The sequence below is a fragment of the Penicillium odoratum genome (assembly GCF_028828045.1).
Source record: "Penicillium odoratum strain IBT 22623 chromosome Unknown utg000008l_segment0_segment0, whole genome shotgun sequence".
NCBI lineage: Eukaryota > Fungi > Ascomycota > Eurotiomycetes > Eurotiales > Aspergillaceae > Penicillium > Penicillium odoratum.
The window spans coordinates 4,045,977-4,062,916 of record NW_026643150.1 but is presented as its reverse complement, the minus strand read 5'-3'; the positions used below and the strand labels follow the sequence as shown (position 1 = coordinate 4,062,916).

The window sequence follows — 16,940 nt, the reverse complement described above, 5'->3', positions numbered from 1 at the left end:
CCCTATTGACTTACTATCGTCACTGCAAACCATATGATATCATTTTCGCTGCGGCCTCTTATCGCGGTGCTCCACACAGGAGATGCCTGTGGACGCTCATGATGAGCATGAGTCTGCATATTTCTTCGATTCATTCGACCATTTAGCGTTCTGCTTTCCCCACAATTCGCCCTTGAAATAAGCAGCTTTCATTGAAAGTAGAATTCGAAAACATTTTACTCTCTTCAGGGCAATACGGGGGAATATTCACTCTAGGCAGCAAAGTGTACCAGGCACTTTCTGGGCAAAACCCTAGTTTTGATGCTAGAAAAATAGAGACTTCCTACCGTCACTCCTTTTTCTCCAAATTGGGAAACTGACGAAATGTCAAAAGTTCCACCCGGTCATCGTATGAATGCTTTTCTACTACTTTTATTGCAACCCATGACTACTTTGTTAGATATCTCCTACCCAGTCTCCTACTTAGTCTTATACTTAGTATCCTACCAAGAATTTTACCTTCTTTCATATCGTATTGATCTAACAGTCAAATGTCTCCTAAATTTATAAATAGCGATATAGAAAAAAAAAGAAAAAGAAGAAAAGAGAAGAAAAATAAAGTGGAAAGAGAAGGGGAAAAAGCAAAAATCTGGTGGAGGTTTCGAACGTATGTCCAAAAAGTCTGCGGTGTACAGTGCCGACCGTTATTGCCTTCCATATCCGGAAACATAGAGATACCCTTTCAAACCCTAGTCACATGGTATGCTAACATAATATAGATTTCGAGTAAATTACCGACCTTGTATATACATAGTAATATTGACAACCATTGTACATATCTGTATTAATACAAGACTCAAGGGCCAGGCCTGCACGACTAGAAGGCTCCGTGCAACCCAAGCAAACTAGGCGACTGTTGGTAATCTGTCAACTTCCCTCATACCTCAGGTGCTTCACTTCAGAGGGTCTGGTGCTTCCCTGGGTGTCTAAGATTTGTTTCGTGATCACTATCGCTTATCGCCATGTGGCGGCTTCGGGTCCTCATTGGGCATTAGGCATTCCTGGCTAACCCCTCACAGCTCTAGGCTTACCCCTCCCCCAGAGATTATTCGCGATGACCAGAGCTTTGTTGCTGACGATCCCGATCAAACCCGGATAGTCGACTCATGGGAAGACAGCTGGCAGTATGCCCCCACTCCTGGTAACTTCGGTAGCACACCCTGGAAAGTCTGCCAGGTAAGGTTGGAAAATCATCTCGATATCGAACTGATCCTTAAGGACCCAGACGCTGGCTTCTTCGTTCAACGAGGAATTCAAATTGGAACAGCCCGTCATTTCCTACGTGATATAAACGAATAGGCCACTATGATGAAATCAAACATGCGACTTGACCAGGCCATTGGAGAAATTCTTGGAGCCGAATAAGTTTGACAGCTATCTTTCTTACGCCAAATTCTCATTGGCTCCACACTGTGTTTGGAGGCGGAATTTTTGTGCGTTGAGGAGTTATCCATTTTGGCTTGGGTCCATAGTATTTTGGACTTGACTTATGAGGTCATTGAATGTGTACTTGTGACAGTAATTTGAAGTATTTCCGGGAATAGAAGGGCTTTTAAGATATATCACTCAATTTTCAAAATGCAATGTATTCGCAGGTCTTAACATGCGGGAATTGCGGGGCATAGATGGCGCAGGCGTTTAGAAAGATTCAGCTCAAACGGACGTCTTGCTCAATAGGTTTGAAAATAGGAAGACATATACCGCTATAGTGGGGTGTATTCGCTTGTACTTTATTACGTCAAGCACCTTTTTACCCAGTCCTGAAGACGGTACACAGAGAGCTTAACAATCATTTTGAGTGGCCGTATCGGGATGGCACTAAAACTAGCACCCTTCGAAGCACTGTCCCCTGCTGGGTTGAGGGGCGCGAGACCTGGGCTCCTCTAGGATCGCGGGGTTGGGCCACGTCTTACGAAGTTTGCCCAGGACCCGTGGCATCATTTTGCCACCTTGCCTCGGCTCGCCGATGCTATTGGTGGATCATAAGGTCCGACCGTGGTTTGGGCACGGATAAGACCCAGTTGCCCTGATGAGGCTCAGTCAACCACTTGTTCACCTGCTAAAGCTGTAAGCCCTCCAGTTGAGCCGCAAATTACTGTAACATATCGCGTTGAGCCGCAAACATATATGATGCTCAACTCCCCCTTCGTGAACTCCAAGCTACCCTTGAAGAGCCTCATCCTCCCCCCAAGAGCCTCATCCTCTCCCCAAGAGCCTCATCCTCCCCCCAAGACCCTCATGCTCTCCTTCGAGAGCCACGAGCCTCCCCAGAGACAGACCCCCTATATCCGTCACATGATACCCATACGGACGCTATAAAAGGCCACATCTGATTTGAAAATGCTACGACTCCGATCACCGTATCTCTGCTCGAGAATACATCCACAATGGCTTCATCATGCACCAAATCAGCGTTCACGGAACCTGAATTTGATACACAATGCCAGTCTTTCCAACTTTACAATGCCTTGCGGCCCTTCTACTCCACGATAGGAGGAGAAACATTTTTTCTTGATTCCTCCCTAGATCTCGATGTTTCATGGATCCAGCAGCCAAGGGACTCTTCCGGTCCTAGCGCGATGCAATCACAAACGCAGACCCCGATACTCTCTTGTTCAAACGAAAATAATTCCGCCCCGAATGAGACGCTTGATATAAATCAGCCACTCGGTCGATGGCTGCGTGGTGCTCCCTGGATGGAACCCGATGTCCTCCGATCTCACGAACGCGTCGATGACTCTTTACAAAGCCATGACAACCACCCGTGAGTCTAGCATGAGTGTTACTTCCACGCTGGTGTTAACGCAACTCTAGTAAGCAACCTTCAATATCACTTCACTGCGAATGGAAGGGCTGTACATACCCGACTCAGTTTGCAAGCGAAGGAACACTGATGCGCCATATCGAAACCATGCATGTGTCGCGAAATAAATTTGGATGCAGCATTTGCGGAAGGAAGTTTAATCGAAGGGATAGGTATAGAACTCATTATCGAATGGTTCACTCCTCATGAATAGGCATGGGCGTTTTGGTTCGATTGCTGCTAGGATACGGCTAGGATATGATATCTCTTTCTCCTTCTTTCTTTCAATCGCTAGTGTTAGATCATGGGCTGGTGTTGAGTATCGTTCTTTGAAGAGAGAAATTTTACACTCGGTGTTCTTGCAAGACATATCCCTAAAAACGACGATGTAGTCCATAACAAGCACGGATTTTGGCTCCGCCCACCTCCCACAGTGCTAGAGAAGCTGCTCGATAAACGATTCGAGAAATGTGTCATCCGTTGAACCTTTGAAAATACGAGACATAATGATACTGTCTTGGGCGTACGCAGGCAGTATCTGGAAGCGTTGACCGCGATGAAAATTTCGACACCTGGACCGGTGTCACCCCGAGCGGTGACCAGCCAGTTCGCCTATATCCAATTCTTTTATTACATCTAGATTCATCAACAAATACCAGATGATATGGCCGAATCTTAGATAGCTTATGCTGGTAGAAATCACGTAGTTGAGGATTCTGGTCTTTGACTTTCCGTTGTGCTTTAATTTTTGTCCAGCCAGCGTGGGAAAGAGCAGACTTGATGCTAGATGACGATGGTAATATGTTGAACTCATCCCATAGGAAGATAGCCATCTCTTCGACGTATAGCCAGGCTTTTCGGCGAGGTGGTCGCAGAGGGCGTTAAGCATGATAGAAGCGATACTTGGTTGTCGACGGACCGAGACTGGGGGAGATCTGGCACTACCGAATAACCGCAAGTTCTTGCGTATGTTAGCGATAGAGCACTCACTGCGCTGCCTTTGCTATTTGCGATATAGTGAGTCTGGTCTTACTGCCTATCATATGAATAATGATCTTACGCTGCCAAAAATCTATGTTTCTAGTCATTTTGTAAGGGGTTTAGGTGATGCAGTTGCTAGGTTGGGAGAGTTGTGAACGAACGACTCCATGGTGAGTGGGGTGGTTATTTTTGGATATGAATCAGGGGGTTATATTTGGACATGTAGCAGTACATGACTATATAGTTTTATACTTTCGTCATTGTTACTATGCAAAACTGGAACGAATCTTTAAGTACGGACCTATCCATATACGGGTTAGCGTATCATGTGATTAGGGTTTGAAAGAGTATCTCTGTGTTTTAGATATGGAAGGCAATAACGGTCGGCACTGTACCCAAGTGATAGAGAGGTAGATAAAGAGTGGTGGTGATACCCTCCCTTATCTTAAGCCCTATTAGGTTGGGGTTGGGTAGGTGGACTAGAAAATGTAAGGTTGGAAGGCGCCTGCGAAGGTGGTGTGGACTTGATGTATTGGAAAAATGAAAGTCATTTCACTGTTTTTTAAGGGGAGTGACGGTAGAAAGTCTCGAAAAATAGTCATTATGCATTATATTGTATCGATATCATCAAGAAATGAAACGCCCATTCGACAGGGTGTCTTCCCAAGGCTGAGATTCATTTTACTGTGAATCTAACGGTGACTAATATTGAATCCCACACAACGAGGGCATATCGAACCACAACCGGACTTCTCTAATGATATGGTAAGAATTACGGCCATGATGACCTCCTTCGTATTTGAGGATGATTGACCCGCTCCTCTTTCACGAGAAGTCTGAAATCCTCCTTCTTCATGCAGTGGCTTGTTACTCGGACTCGTTGAAGGGCGTGTGTAATTTGTTTGTCGCTATCCTCTCTTCCAACCTCCAAAAACAATCTTCCGTCAGCGCGGTCCATCTGACGCAATTTTGCTCCGAAGTCAACCACTGGAAATGTCGTTGTAGCTGGTATTTGCCTGTGAATTACAAAGCCACAGAGTACCATTGCCCAGCAGAAAGCAAGAGCTGTTGATTGAAGTACAATGTATGCCACAAAATATGTTCTGTCTAAAATGAATCTCGCAAATGGCAGGCAAATGGATGCTGTGGTGTGGAATTCCGCCGGTAGGTCAGGCGTCTGGTCATTTGATTCCGTGTTGGACACGGCTGGATTGCCGTTATTATTGGCGTTAAACTCCCAGAGGATGAATCCAATGATACTCTTGAGCATGGTGTAGGCATTTATCTCCCAGATGTCCAGGTATTCATCTGAGCCTGTTTCCCAGAACTGAAAGTCTAGTGATGATTCCACTGGTAGATTCGCTGCCGTGTAGTTTAAAAGCCATCCGACTGCTAGACTCAAAGCCCGAGCATCAATCGAATACATTGTATTTTGACTTGCTAAGTCAAAAGCTGACAATATTGTATTGTTAGATACGCTGTTGATGCTGGAAGCTGTGTAACTCGATATCGAGAATGCCGTGGTCACATTGGATGTTGACCCTGAGTCTAATGCAACGAGGCATTCTCCATTCAAGGTACCCTTCCCACAGACATAGATACCTAGATCCATCATGAGCGCTTTTGCATCAACAGTGAAGAGAGAAGCAGCGAGCCTCTGTTAATACCTGCTTTAAGTGATCCTTGATGGACATTACTGTCACTCAAGCAAAATTTGACAGCTACAGGACCATCTCCGTACGTTGTGCAGTCGGCTGCCAAGAAGAAATTGTCGTTCGAACTCAATCCTTTCGCGAAGTCTACCCGCATCGCTGGGGCATTCTCGATGCTGATAACTGTGTCAACCGGCATGCTACTGTTAAGTTGGGGCCACATCAGATAGATACCACCAGGAAAAAGGTAGGAGTTGCAAGGCGTCATTTCACCAGCGCAAGACGACGGCTCTATAGATATTGAGAATGCAGGGTCGTTGACAAATGAGTATGAGCCTGCAATTGCGAAGTATGGGATGGTAGTGTTGAACTCCTCCAAAAAAGGGCCGATAAGGGATCCGTTGAACGGCCCCGTCCCAGCAAGGACGTCGAAAGTATTGATGGGATAGTACGAAGTCGTGGCAGAAGTGTTGACTGGTAATATTTCGTCAATACTCGAGGATTTGGAATGGAGGGTCATACTGACTAAATAGTACTATCCCACCGAGGGTATAGATAGCAAGAAGAAAGAGCCTGGCCATCGCATCAGTGCTTGTCACTCAACACAGGATAATACTTAATCAACTTACCTTGCGGACCCCCAAGCGCGGGCTATTCCCGTTGTAGCTTTTGAGCAGATCAACTTTAGGACCCCGGTGACTCCAGTCATTGGTGAGATGGTCAGCAGGGTCAATATACGAGAACCTGCCGCGGAAGTTGTCGAAGCCCACATAGCCGTCTCGAATGACACGGCAACGGCGCTTGAAGTAGCCCATGATGTTACGCCCTGAAGGATCCGCAGGATTATGACGGTGTTTGCAAAGGAGACATGAAATCTCGATTGAATCTCATACCCAGTGTTAAGCACGAAAGTCGTCGACGAAAACCACGCTGTCAAGGCAAAGGTCACGGTGGCGAACACAGTCCAAGCTACCAGCGTGATCATTTTGAACTTCGAAATAGAGGCGCATGCTTTCAACCGCGTGATGTTGAAGGTACAGAGGGCCGTCAAATCCGTTTTACAGCGTTCATCCCTGAGTAGATGGATTTTGGAGAAAGATTTATCCCCTATCCTGATTGTGGCATTACCCTCCTGATCTCGTAAGTAGAGGCGCTCTCAGCTGAAGCCACAGACCCAAAGTTCTCAATTGTTATGGTCAGACTGTTCGAAGATAGGACCGAGATTTCCCCGTAGTGATGTGGCTTGCATTCATACGAGGTATAGCCATTAATACGAGGTATAGCCCCAACCGATCAATCCATCGTGTGACTCCGCGCAAATGTTCCCGGTCTAGACTTAGCCAAGCCCACCAATTTTCGAAGTTTCTGTTGCACGAATCGAAATTAATTGAAGGGATATTTCCTGGGTTGATGTAACTTGCATTAGGATGAGGTATAGCCCCAAAGGCGGTCGAGTCGAAAGTACATATAAGTCAATGCGTTGCCTGAGTCTGCAGAGATGCTCGTGGGCTAACAAACTTGACTAAGGTCACCTAATTTTTGGACTTGCTGCTGCACTGAATTGTGAAAGATGATCCTGTCCGTTTTAATATTCGCTATTATACTCTTCTTGCCGGGAGTCCGATGTTGGAAAGAATTGCCGCCCACATCTTTCTTAACAAATGATGGGACTATGATGAGAACTATGATAACGCCAGCACCGATACCTACGCAGGCCAATTTTCGTAGGAGTGGATCAGCCCCCTGTGCTCAACTATCTGGCGATGCGAGTATGCGACATCGAGTTCCTTCATAGTCATTCGATATTTGGCGTCTAACTCCCATCTTACCTATTAGGTGTATCGAACTACATCTTCAATTGCCCATCTGACCAGACGTGTGCCGTCTTGCTATCAGGGTATCGCGCCGATCGTGCCACCACTAATAACTGGGGCTGCTGCAAATTAGTCCCGGTTCCCGGCTGTGTCTCGCTATATTGTCCGACCTACAGCTCCTGCATCAACTCAACGGCCTTGGGTTCGTGCAACTCAGATTGCATTGCTAATACAGGACTCTTGAAATGGTTAGTTATGGCATTTGCTCACCAGAGCTGTTGTTGTTGTCCTTGAATCGAGATCTGACCAGCTTGTAGCACCGATCCCACCAAACCATTCTGCGCCACAGCCAGTGCGATCATCACAGACTCAGAGAATACGGCAATCAGCCAGTATGCATGCGCGGACTACCCGTATACTCTGACTTTTACGCTCCTTGCAGCGGAAACCGCCGACGGATTCGAGTGCGCACCACCATGGGTCACGAACCCAGCGTCACTGGCCGCTTGGAGCACGTCGGAGGCCTCACAACTCAGCTATGACATGATCCAGAATTTCGGGGACCCTTTTGATCAGATTGTCGTCAGCGCTAACTTCTCAACCCTGACGAACTTGCCCTCAACAATTGCTAGTTCTTCCGCAACCACTTCTCCGCCGATTGTGCAGGTACCTACTACGGCGGCGGCGACTCGGAGCAGCACCACTTCCACAGGTACAAAAGGGATGGTCTTGTCGAGCAGTAGTCTGTGTTTTCCTTTTATGCTCGCTGTTGGACATTTTTTGCTGTCATGAATCGGTGAATTTTGTCAACTTGAGTTCATAGTTGGTCTGAAACAGAAGCCATGCATTGTAACCCTCGATATAAAGGAGAAGTTTTGACGCGTGGGACCCAACACAGTCTGCAACTCCGTATTGACGCCCAATTTTTCCTAGCGCAACAAACTGAAAGGGCGCTTGGCCCATATGGGACCGGTCGGAAATCAATGTACCTCTCCCGTCCAATGGCGCTATCTGCTAGATACAGAGTGATCCTTAAGCCGGCCTTAATGGTCAAACAGATAGCCGTGGGTTTATGTACGGTGCCACAAGCTCACCGCATTTTCCACGGTTCCGAGCTGGACACATACATCCCATAGAAATGTTAGCGCATTTCCCGGTAGACAATTTTCGAGAAGCAGTCTGTCAGTGGTCTCTGCGTTTAGCTTTCAGAGAGCTTCCCTGGAGATCTTCAATTATCCGTAGATGACATGACCGAGTGGCGTCATTATTTCACAAAGCATTATGCGATGCAGGCTCAGCGAGGAAGCCGAGTTTGCTATTGACAGACCAAGGGGGAAATGCGGTAAAATATGGCAGTCTATATGGATACCAGCGATCGGCCTGATCCTGATCCTGTATGATATCAACACCCGGTTTCTGGACAGTGACATCTTCAACATTAATCCTGAACGGGCGTCCGAGAAGGATGCCCAAGTGGCTGCAAATAACATAATTTAGCATTGAATTCTTTTTCGTTCAATGGAGTAACCTACTGATCCAATGTGTAAGCACCCCAGAACACCATACGGCGCACGTCAGCCTCAGCCTCGCTGATGGATTCATTCGCGACGTAAGGCGACATATCGATATGTAATCCTAGATCAAAGACAAGACGCATTGCCATACTTGATTCAATAAATTTGAAACCAGAATAGCACCACCTCACTGTGATACCTACCACTGTATAACTACCCTCGAGCATCACGCTTGCATCCAATATTATGCCCACTCAAAACAACCATGGCCTGCACGGTAGCCACAGTAGGCGAGTCAAGCTCAATATCAAGAAGAGTCTTAGCTCGATCCGCAAAAAATTCCGATAAAGATCTTGGATAAGTAATAAAGTTGAGATGGTATCGGGGCTCGAAAGCTCCGCGAAGGCAGCACCTGGATGTAATCAGACTCGAATCAAATAATTCCTTTTATCAGCAGCCTGATAATTGCATGGCCTCATCTTATGCTGACAATTTGAGCAGGAAGGTCGAATCCCATCACACTATGTAAGTCAGAACTTATGGTGATTGAGAGTGGAAAATGGGATCCGACCTTCACTTTGCTCTCCCCTGCATGTGTCGCAAGCAGTCGTGACATACTTCCGCCCAGTTGGGTTTTTTATCGCCCCCATGGTAAAAGGTCCTTTCGTAGCGATCTTAATGTGAAACGTGGTGAGTAGTGTCGGAATTTTTCAAGCCTATAGCTCGCCAGGTCAAGGTTGGGATGGATGGGTTGATGTTTAACCCAATAAGCACTCGCCACCGGGAAAACAGTCCCGAGGTTCATTGCAGGATACCTGCACGCTTAATTTAGAAGCCTTGGGAATACAGATTAAATCAATAGTCTTAGCATTCAAAGCTGCTGATAGTATACAATCAAAATCCAAAGCTGTATAGACTATGCGGAGATTGGAGTAAAACAAGTGGTATCTATCTCATAACACCAAACTGAAAAATTCTCCCCGGTCCACAGGTGACAAAAAGGTAATAAAAAATGAAAAGAGAAAGAACATGGTAGGTGAGGGTAGTAAATCCAATAGTAAATCACATCAAGAATAGTAAAAGGAGAAGGGTGGGAAAGTATTATTATCACTATGTTAGGAATGCCAATCACTCCTCTGTTAACGTGCCGTTGGATTTGAAGTCCATGCGGCTGCCTTTGCGACCGACGCCCTTGAGGAGACTGAATCGTCGGAAGACGGAATCGCGGACACCGGCGTTGGGCCCGGCTGGTGTTGATGACACGCGCGTGGTGTTTTCGGAGTCGTTGCTGTTGGTGGCGACTGACAATTCGCGTGGAGCATGGCTACTATCGCGCGTCACCGGACGGGAATAGTCGCGTGTAGAGGGGAGCGTGGACCAGCCGCCACTTGCAGCAGGGGCAGGTCGATCAGATGGGCCTACGGTGCCGCTGGAAGTAGGACCACGGTGTTGAGAGCCTGCGCGACTACGGCCGTCGTGGGACTGAGCGGCTGTATCGCGAGAGGCGCTACGTGACGGTCTGGTCTTCAAGATCGTGCCGTTTTCATCCACTGCTCCACCGATTGATGGAGAAGAGCCGTACTTCTTGTCGGCACCAAACCAGCTTCGGCGTTTTTCGCTCTTAGCGCCGCGAGAATGAGTTGTCGTTCGACTGTGGATTGTCGCTGCGTCGTCATCACGGTCATCTTGTTCAGCCGCTGCATTCTGGCCTTTATTTTCCGGTTGCTGGAGGGTGAAGACGGAGTTCGATGCGCCATGACGCTTGAATGGGTTCATGATACTGATCCGGTGGCTGACTGATTGACGCTCTGATCGCTTATGAGTGTGGCCATTGGCCCTGGAGGCCCGAATGAGCTCCTGCTCAGGACTAACAGCTCGCTTTCCAGTATGGCTTCGGCGGCTTCCCAAGTTTGGGGACTGGCGGGCAGTCTGAGTAAGAGTCGGGCTATTCATTTCTGGTGTTGATGAAGCAAGAGAATCCAGTTCAGGTTCAAACACATTCTCGAAGCGCCGGAGAAGCTCTGCCTGAGTCGCTTGCTGGGCAGGACGTTGATATAGTGCCAGTGCCTGTTTGATTCCTAGAGCATGATCTATCAATGCAACAGCAAGCGCATTCTCCATTGGGTCCATGGTCTCTGGTAATTCTTCTTCCTCTTGTTCACCCAGATCGTCTTCATCTGCCTCGTCGAGCTTGTCCTTCGCGCCTTGCGCACCGCGAAGGAAGCTGCGGTACGAGGCAACACAGTTAGACGATGCGGATCGCGAGTCTAACAATTGTTCCAATGCTTCAGTCAGATTCGACAATCCGTGATCCTCGCCCGATGCAGCGCGTTGTTCCAAAAGATGTAACTCCTGGGTCTTGCGACATGTTCGCTCAATGGCAGTCTGCAAAGGAGACAAAGTTATATCCTGAGTAGAAACTACTTCACTCCGTCGGAGAATGTTGGGGAATTGTTCTGCCGTGGTAAATATCATCTTCTCGACGTATTGTTCGCGCACATCTGAGCTGCCGGTGTGTCTCCGTGAAGTGGCAACAAATCGGATTGGGTTCGAGATCAAGAGATGATCCCTAACAGAAAGGGGGATCTTCGATCGCTGGTACACAGGGTGGGCAACTTCCCGGTACGCAGTGACACCACTGATTTGAAGGAACTGCCCCTCGTAATCAGGGATCTCGCCTGAAGACATTATCTGGGCAGTAGGATGTTCACGTTGCATTCGGTCAACGAACGACGCCATGCGCTCTGTCGGCGATCCTTCGAAGATGAATTCCTTGTCACGCAGACTGGGAGGGAAGCCAAGACCCTTGTAAACAACGCGAAAATAGCGCGGGAACTGCTTGATGCCCTTGGCAACAAAATCATAGATCCGAGCCATTGAGCTCTGAGCTCGGGAAAGCTTGTCGAAGTCCATTATCACGGATTCGTAGTGAGTACAAAGTTCCTTGTAGCAAGCCAAAGCAGGTGACCAGGCCATGGCATTCTCAAAGTGTTGGATGATGGCAAAGTACAAAGACTCCTTCCGCTCGAAGGCGGTTTGTGCGGGGAAGGCAGGGGTAATGGTCTCAGGCAGCAGTTTTATGGGATCCCATTCATAAAGATCAGCGTGGAACTGAAGCGCCAGTCCGGCTTCCGTGAAATTGCCAGCACCAGCCTGACCATCAGCCAGCTCATGCACATATCGAATGAAGATATCCTCACGGCCCATATCCTTCATGTATTCCATAAGCTTCAGGGCATGCAGACTCTGAATTGCAACGCTGCTCTGGGAAGCGACCAAAAGGTCAAGGAGCTCATCCACAGTCGAAATAAGGCCCTTGACAGCGTTGAACAAATCCTCGTCAGATTCGGCATCAGCCTCAAAGAGGTCGAGTAGTTCACCAACAAAGATTTTTTGGCTGATACTCTCACTCATGTGCTTGGATTTGAAGATAGAATCCAAGCTTGAGATGATTTCCGTTTCGAGGATAGAGATCTCCTGGTTCAAGTCCCATTCACTCAAGATCATTGTTCTTAGGATATGAACAGCAACGTGGCGCAAACCCTCGTGCACGCTAAGACATAGCCCGATGATTGGAGGCACTAAATTGGGCACGTATTGAACCTGGTAGCCACCCATCCGCTTCAGGTTGTATCGTTCTCTCTCATCGTCGGTGGTCTCCCAACCGATAGCTTCCCAAGTGGAGTGCAGCAAGTCCGCACCCTGCTCACGAACATCGCCGGCGATTTTCCAGACAGCTCTTCGCTTCTGCTCAGGGAAAGTTTCAAGAGCGAGGGCATCGCTAGAAATAACCTTCAGCAGTGTAGTGAAGAATGACTCCCAAAGCTTTGTGTCGAAGGTATCAGCATCATCAGGATTGGGAAGGAACTTTTCGACCAAGAGCAGGGCCAGATGTTCAAGGCCCTTAATAGCGGCACGATGGTTGTACACATGAATACTGAACCAGCTTTCGGGGTATGCCTCACAATCAATGATGGAGTTGTGGGCCTCGAAAGCCTGGGAGATGAAGGTTGCAAGCTCCAATTCCTTCAGGTTGGGAGTCTTGGGTGACACGATCTTCGCCAGAGCAGCCATAATTGCAGAGAGCTCCACCAAAGATTCCTCGAACCTTTGAGGTGTCTTGGCCAATTTGACTTGGAAGGGAAAGGACTTGCTGAAGAGGAGGGAAAGGTATTCGGTATCATCCACCCCTTCCGCGGCTATAGCACAGTAAGAAGCAACAACGCTCGGCATAAAGTCATACAGTTGAGGATCAGGCTGAGTGAGCAGTTGAGCAACAATCGCACTGCTCAGCCGGACCTGATCGCGATATTGGTCGGAGACGGCTACACCAGAGCCCCAATATGGCTTCAACCAGTGTACGCAGCTTGAGATCAGGGTTTGCCTCTCCTCGCCAGATGCGAAGATCTCGAACTGGGTATAGCTCTGGATAAGAACTAGCTTGTACAGCACCAGCATGCCAGTCACTTCTTTGCATGAATCCATAAAACTCAATGCAATCATAATCATTTCGTCACGGCCAAAGACTTTGGAAAGCTCAGGCAACCACGTGTGGAAGTGCTGGACGATCAGTGTCTTGCTGCCAACCAATGCCGGGTTGGTATTCTTCATCAATTTCTCCAATGACTTGAAGATAGTGTGCAGATCTCTGTTAAAAGTCGATTGCACTGAAGTAATGCCAATGCCCTCTTCCTTGGCCTTTTGCTGTTCGCGGGCATTAATGATGAATTTGAGCAGATGACGGCCAACTTTGAAAGCAGCGCGGAGGTTGCGGGACTGCTTAGGGTCTGTAGGGGCATTCAATAGTCGCAGGTAGCTTCGAATAAGACATGGCGTGGCAAAGGGAAAGTCGAATTGTTCATCGGCATACTGGTCAACCAAAGGACCCAGGTTAAATCGTCGATCGTGTACAATGCCTAGTACTGTCACTAGATTATGAAAGATCAAATCCTCGTACTCCTCATTGCTAGCATTTTCGACCAAGATTCCAAACAGTGCATTGAAAACGCCGCGCAGCTGCTTGACAATCTCGATTTCCGGGACGAAGAGCAATCGCTTCAGGGTATCCAAAACCTCATCCACCGGACGCTCCTTCCAGTTTAACAGGCTCAATATCACTTGGTCCTGGGAGTATTCGGTACTACATAGATGAGTTTCGAGACGCAGAGTTGCTAATGGGCCTGTAAGCGCTTCATCCTTGGCCGATTCGTTCTTTCCAAGTGCACTCCAAGGAAGACTCAAGTAAGCGCCCTTTCCATTCTCCATGCTCGAGGTCTGCTTATCATAGGCATGGAGCAATAATGAGTGATTCCCATCCCGAATAAAGGCTTGTTGGTCCCAGAGGGGCATCCATGAAAGGGCAAATGGGAACTCGGGTGCATCTGCAACACTCATAATAATGTGCGATCCAGGGATTTGTTCTTTGGGGATCTTAAGACGAATCGTCTGGTTCCATGGAGATCCCCGTGCCGCAATGGTAGTCCTCCAGGCCGTATGCGACGTGTTTGCTGAAGATGGGAACACACAGCGATCGATGCGAGCTCCATTGACGTCTCGTACCTCCAAGGTGAGTTGGAGATTATGCAGACCAGTGTTCGTTTGGAGGGGAATCTGCCCAGCAGTGGGGTGAGATAGGAGGGCGTCTGTCGGGAATACAGCCTGGGAAAGAGTGATGTAGATGTCGGATCTTGGTTTGGTAGGAGCTTTGGAGAACCCAATTCGTCTTGTCTGGACGACATCGTGCAGGATTGTAGGGTTCTCGCGGACAAGGCTTTCCGGGTCAGTGCTCGCGAAGGGGTGGAGATGAACATGTAGGCGTGCAGCGTAATCAGATCGCACATAACGACCAGTGCGGCTAGGCATAAGAACATGAAGTAGTTTATCAAACCCATCAGCGTTTCCTTCACCTTCATCACTCTCACGAGAGGGCGACCAGATATTAATGACCTGCTCGGCATCTCGTTCTTGTCGAAGAATGGGTGAAACCTCCAAGATACCAACGCCAATGGTCCGGATGGCCGAGGATTCTTTTGTTGTGGGCTGAGAGGCAGTTGGCTCCTTCGCACTCGATGAGCTGCTCGACAATCGTGGCACTCCCTGGGCATTGATCTTTGGCGTTACACTTTCGTTAGGACCCCGAGGCTTGGGAGACCACATCATGCTGCGCCGCGAGCGCAAGCTTCCCTTTGTTGAGGGCTGTATTACTCCAGCTGCATTTGCTTTGGGGCTCGAAGGGCTCTCTCTGGACATGGATGGTCGTGAGGCAGGGGTACTCTCCGTTGTCGAGCGTGATTCTGCGGCTCGAACTGATGTGGCAAGGTAAAGTTGACGACCATTTACTGAGCCGTCTCCAATATCCGTTGCGGCCAATTCTGTGAATAAAGTCTTCAACTTGTTACTCTGGGTCAGACTGACAAACTTTTCAGGCGATGGAATATCCAAGCTGAAGGTCTCAGACAGAGGGCTAAATACCCCGGAATCGGACCGAGAGTACAGCTGAATGGCCAGAGACACCGGACCAGGAATATTTCCAGACACCGCATTGATTTCCAGGAGCATGTGATGTAAAGCAGTGGTGTCGGAGGAGGTGGTAGGTCGACTCTCCAACATACTCATTTCGGATTGTAACGTTGCTAGTTGAATAGCTGAGTCCTCCCCGGTTAATAATCGGCCTCTCTGATCTGGATCGCGAACAATGATATCCCCGCTAAGCATCTTGTTCGCCTTGACAAGTTTCCAGACCGTTTCATCCCGCAGTGTCTCTTTCTCCTGGCCGGTTAAGACATTATGAAGTAATTGGCGTCTTGCAAAATCCAGTTCCTGCACAATTGTGGACATCTCATCCAGTACATCATATTTCTGAGCCAGTAGGAGTTCATGTAGGTTGGTGGAATGCCATTCGCGAAGACAAGAGGCGATTTCATCCACCAAGGGTTCTGTCAGGGATGTTGGCGTCTCATCGCCAATTTTAAGCATAGGCACAGGCGCTGCAGGCTTCGGCGCATCGGGATCCCGGGGCGCAAAAGTCACCGGTGTATGAGGAATGGAACCCATTCCATAGGTCTGAATAGATCGCGGACTGGACAATTCAAGATCATCTGTTCGGTGGATTGTAATCTGTGCGGGCTTGCCCTTCTTCGCAAACACCACGTCCGACACTTCGCCTTGAGAGTCAGCCATCGAATAAGCAACACTATTCCGTGAATGCCCCTCGAACTCTAATCCTGGCAGCGTTAATCGATCCACGCTCTTGCGATCGCCATTTCCATTGAGAAGAGCCTTGTATCCGTCACCATCGCCCAGTACTTCCCGGATCTCAACACAGTTCCGTGGAAAGATGCCAGAAAATACACGCGCTTCGAGGGTCTGACCCTTAGTGCTCGTTAACCCCGCCAATAACGAGGGCGGCGCAACCAAATATCCTCGACACCATTCTCCATCCAAACCCCCCTGTTCAATAATATACAATTCATCGCCCAATTCGAGAGGTAGATCCGCGGGCGAGGAAGGTTGGAAGGGGTATATGGCAACGGCAAAGGCAATGCGAGGCAGCGGCCGCCAGGGCATAGCTGCGGCTATGTGAGCTCAGGCGCGCTGATCTGAAGCTTAACCTCGTTATAGGCGACGATCCGCTCGAAAGAATGTAGAAAATTCGGTTCAGAAAGAATGTTCGGTCTCAATGGCACACGACATGTGGTGGAGCGTTTCCAAATTGTCGGGTCCGCGGGGAAGAAAAGGAGAGGAATGCGTAAAGGAATGCGACAAGCTAAACGGTTTCAAGATTCGAAATTAGATGGGATGTTACACCAGGAGAGTCTGCACAATAGCTGTTCTCTAGGATCAAGATTTCTTTCATTCAAAAAAGAAGAACTAGCGAGGCAGGGACCCAACCACAGAACACGGCTATGCAGATGCAGGCCAACCTCGGAGTCTCGACAGTCGCGATTGGAGTATCCGTGCCCCCCCCCCTTGCGAGCGACTTTCGCGTGGTGGAGTCTGGCGAGAACAGTGGGGAAACAGGGGCTGGGCGGACTCACCTAGAAAAGAGGAAAAAGAAAGAAAATAGAAAGCTGATTAGAAAGGACAGTTAAGAAGTAAAAAAGATTATAAGGATTGTGAGGGAAAGGAAAGAATTAAA

General features: G+C 48.3%; 3 protein-coding genes across 3 annotated transcripts; all 3 read right to left on the bottom strand.

Moving 5' to 3' along the window:
- Positions 1 to 4,595: 4,595 nt before the first annotated feature.
- N7520_011751 (uncharacterized protein) lies at positions 4,596 to 6,460 on the bottom strand (the record flags this gene model as incomplete). The annotated part of the gene is made up of 3 exons (XM_057145684.1): positions 4,596 to 5,480; positions 5,543 to 5,996; positions 6,105 to 6,460. 3 exons carry the CDS (start codon positions 6,458 to 6,460, stop codon positions 4,596 to 4,598), a joined length of 1,695 nt encoding a protein of 564 aa, XP_056991438.1.
- A 2,098-nt stretch (positions 6,461 to 8,558) lies between these two features.
- On the bottom strand, positions 8,559 to 8,946 carry N7520_011750 (fungal specific transcription factor domain-containing protein; the record flags this gene model as incomplete). Its single annotated transcript, XM_057145683.1, has 2 exons — positions 8,559 to 8,766; positions 8,822 to 8,946. 2 exons carry the CDS (start codon positions 8,944 to 8,946, stop codon positions 8,559 to 8,561), a joined length of 333 nt encoding a protein of 110 aa, XP_056991437.1.
- Positions 8,947 to 9,931: 985 nt separating this feature from the next.
- N7520_011749 (guanine nucleotide exchange factor DCK1) lies at positions 9,932 to 16,369 on the bottom strand (the record flags this gene model as incomplete). The annotated part of the gene is made up of 1 exon (XM_057145682.1): positions 9,932 to 16,369. The coding sequence occupies one exon, from the start codon at positions 16,367 to 16,369 to the stop codon at positions 9,932 to 9,934; it is 6,438 nt and encodes a 2,145-aa protein (XP_056991436.1).
- Positions 16,370 to 16,940: the final 571 nt, after the last annotated feature.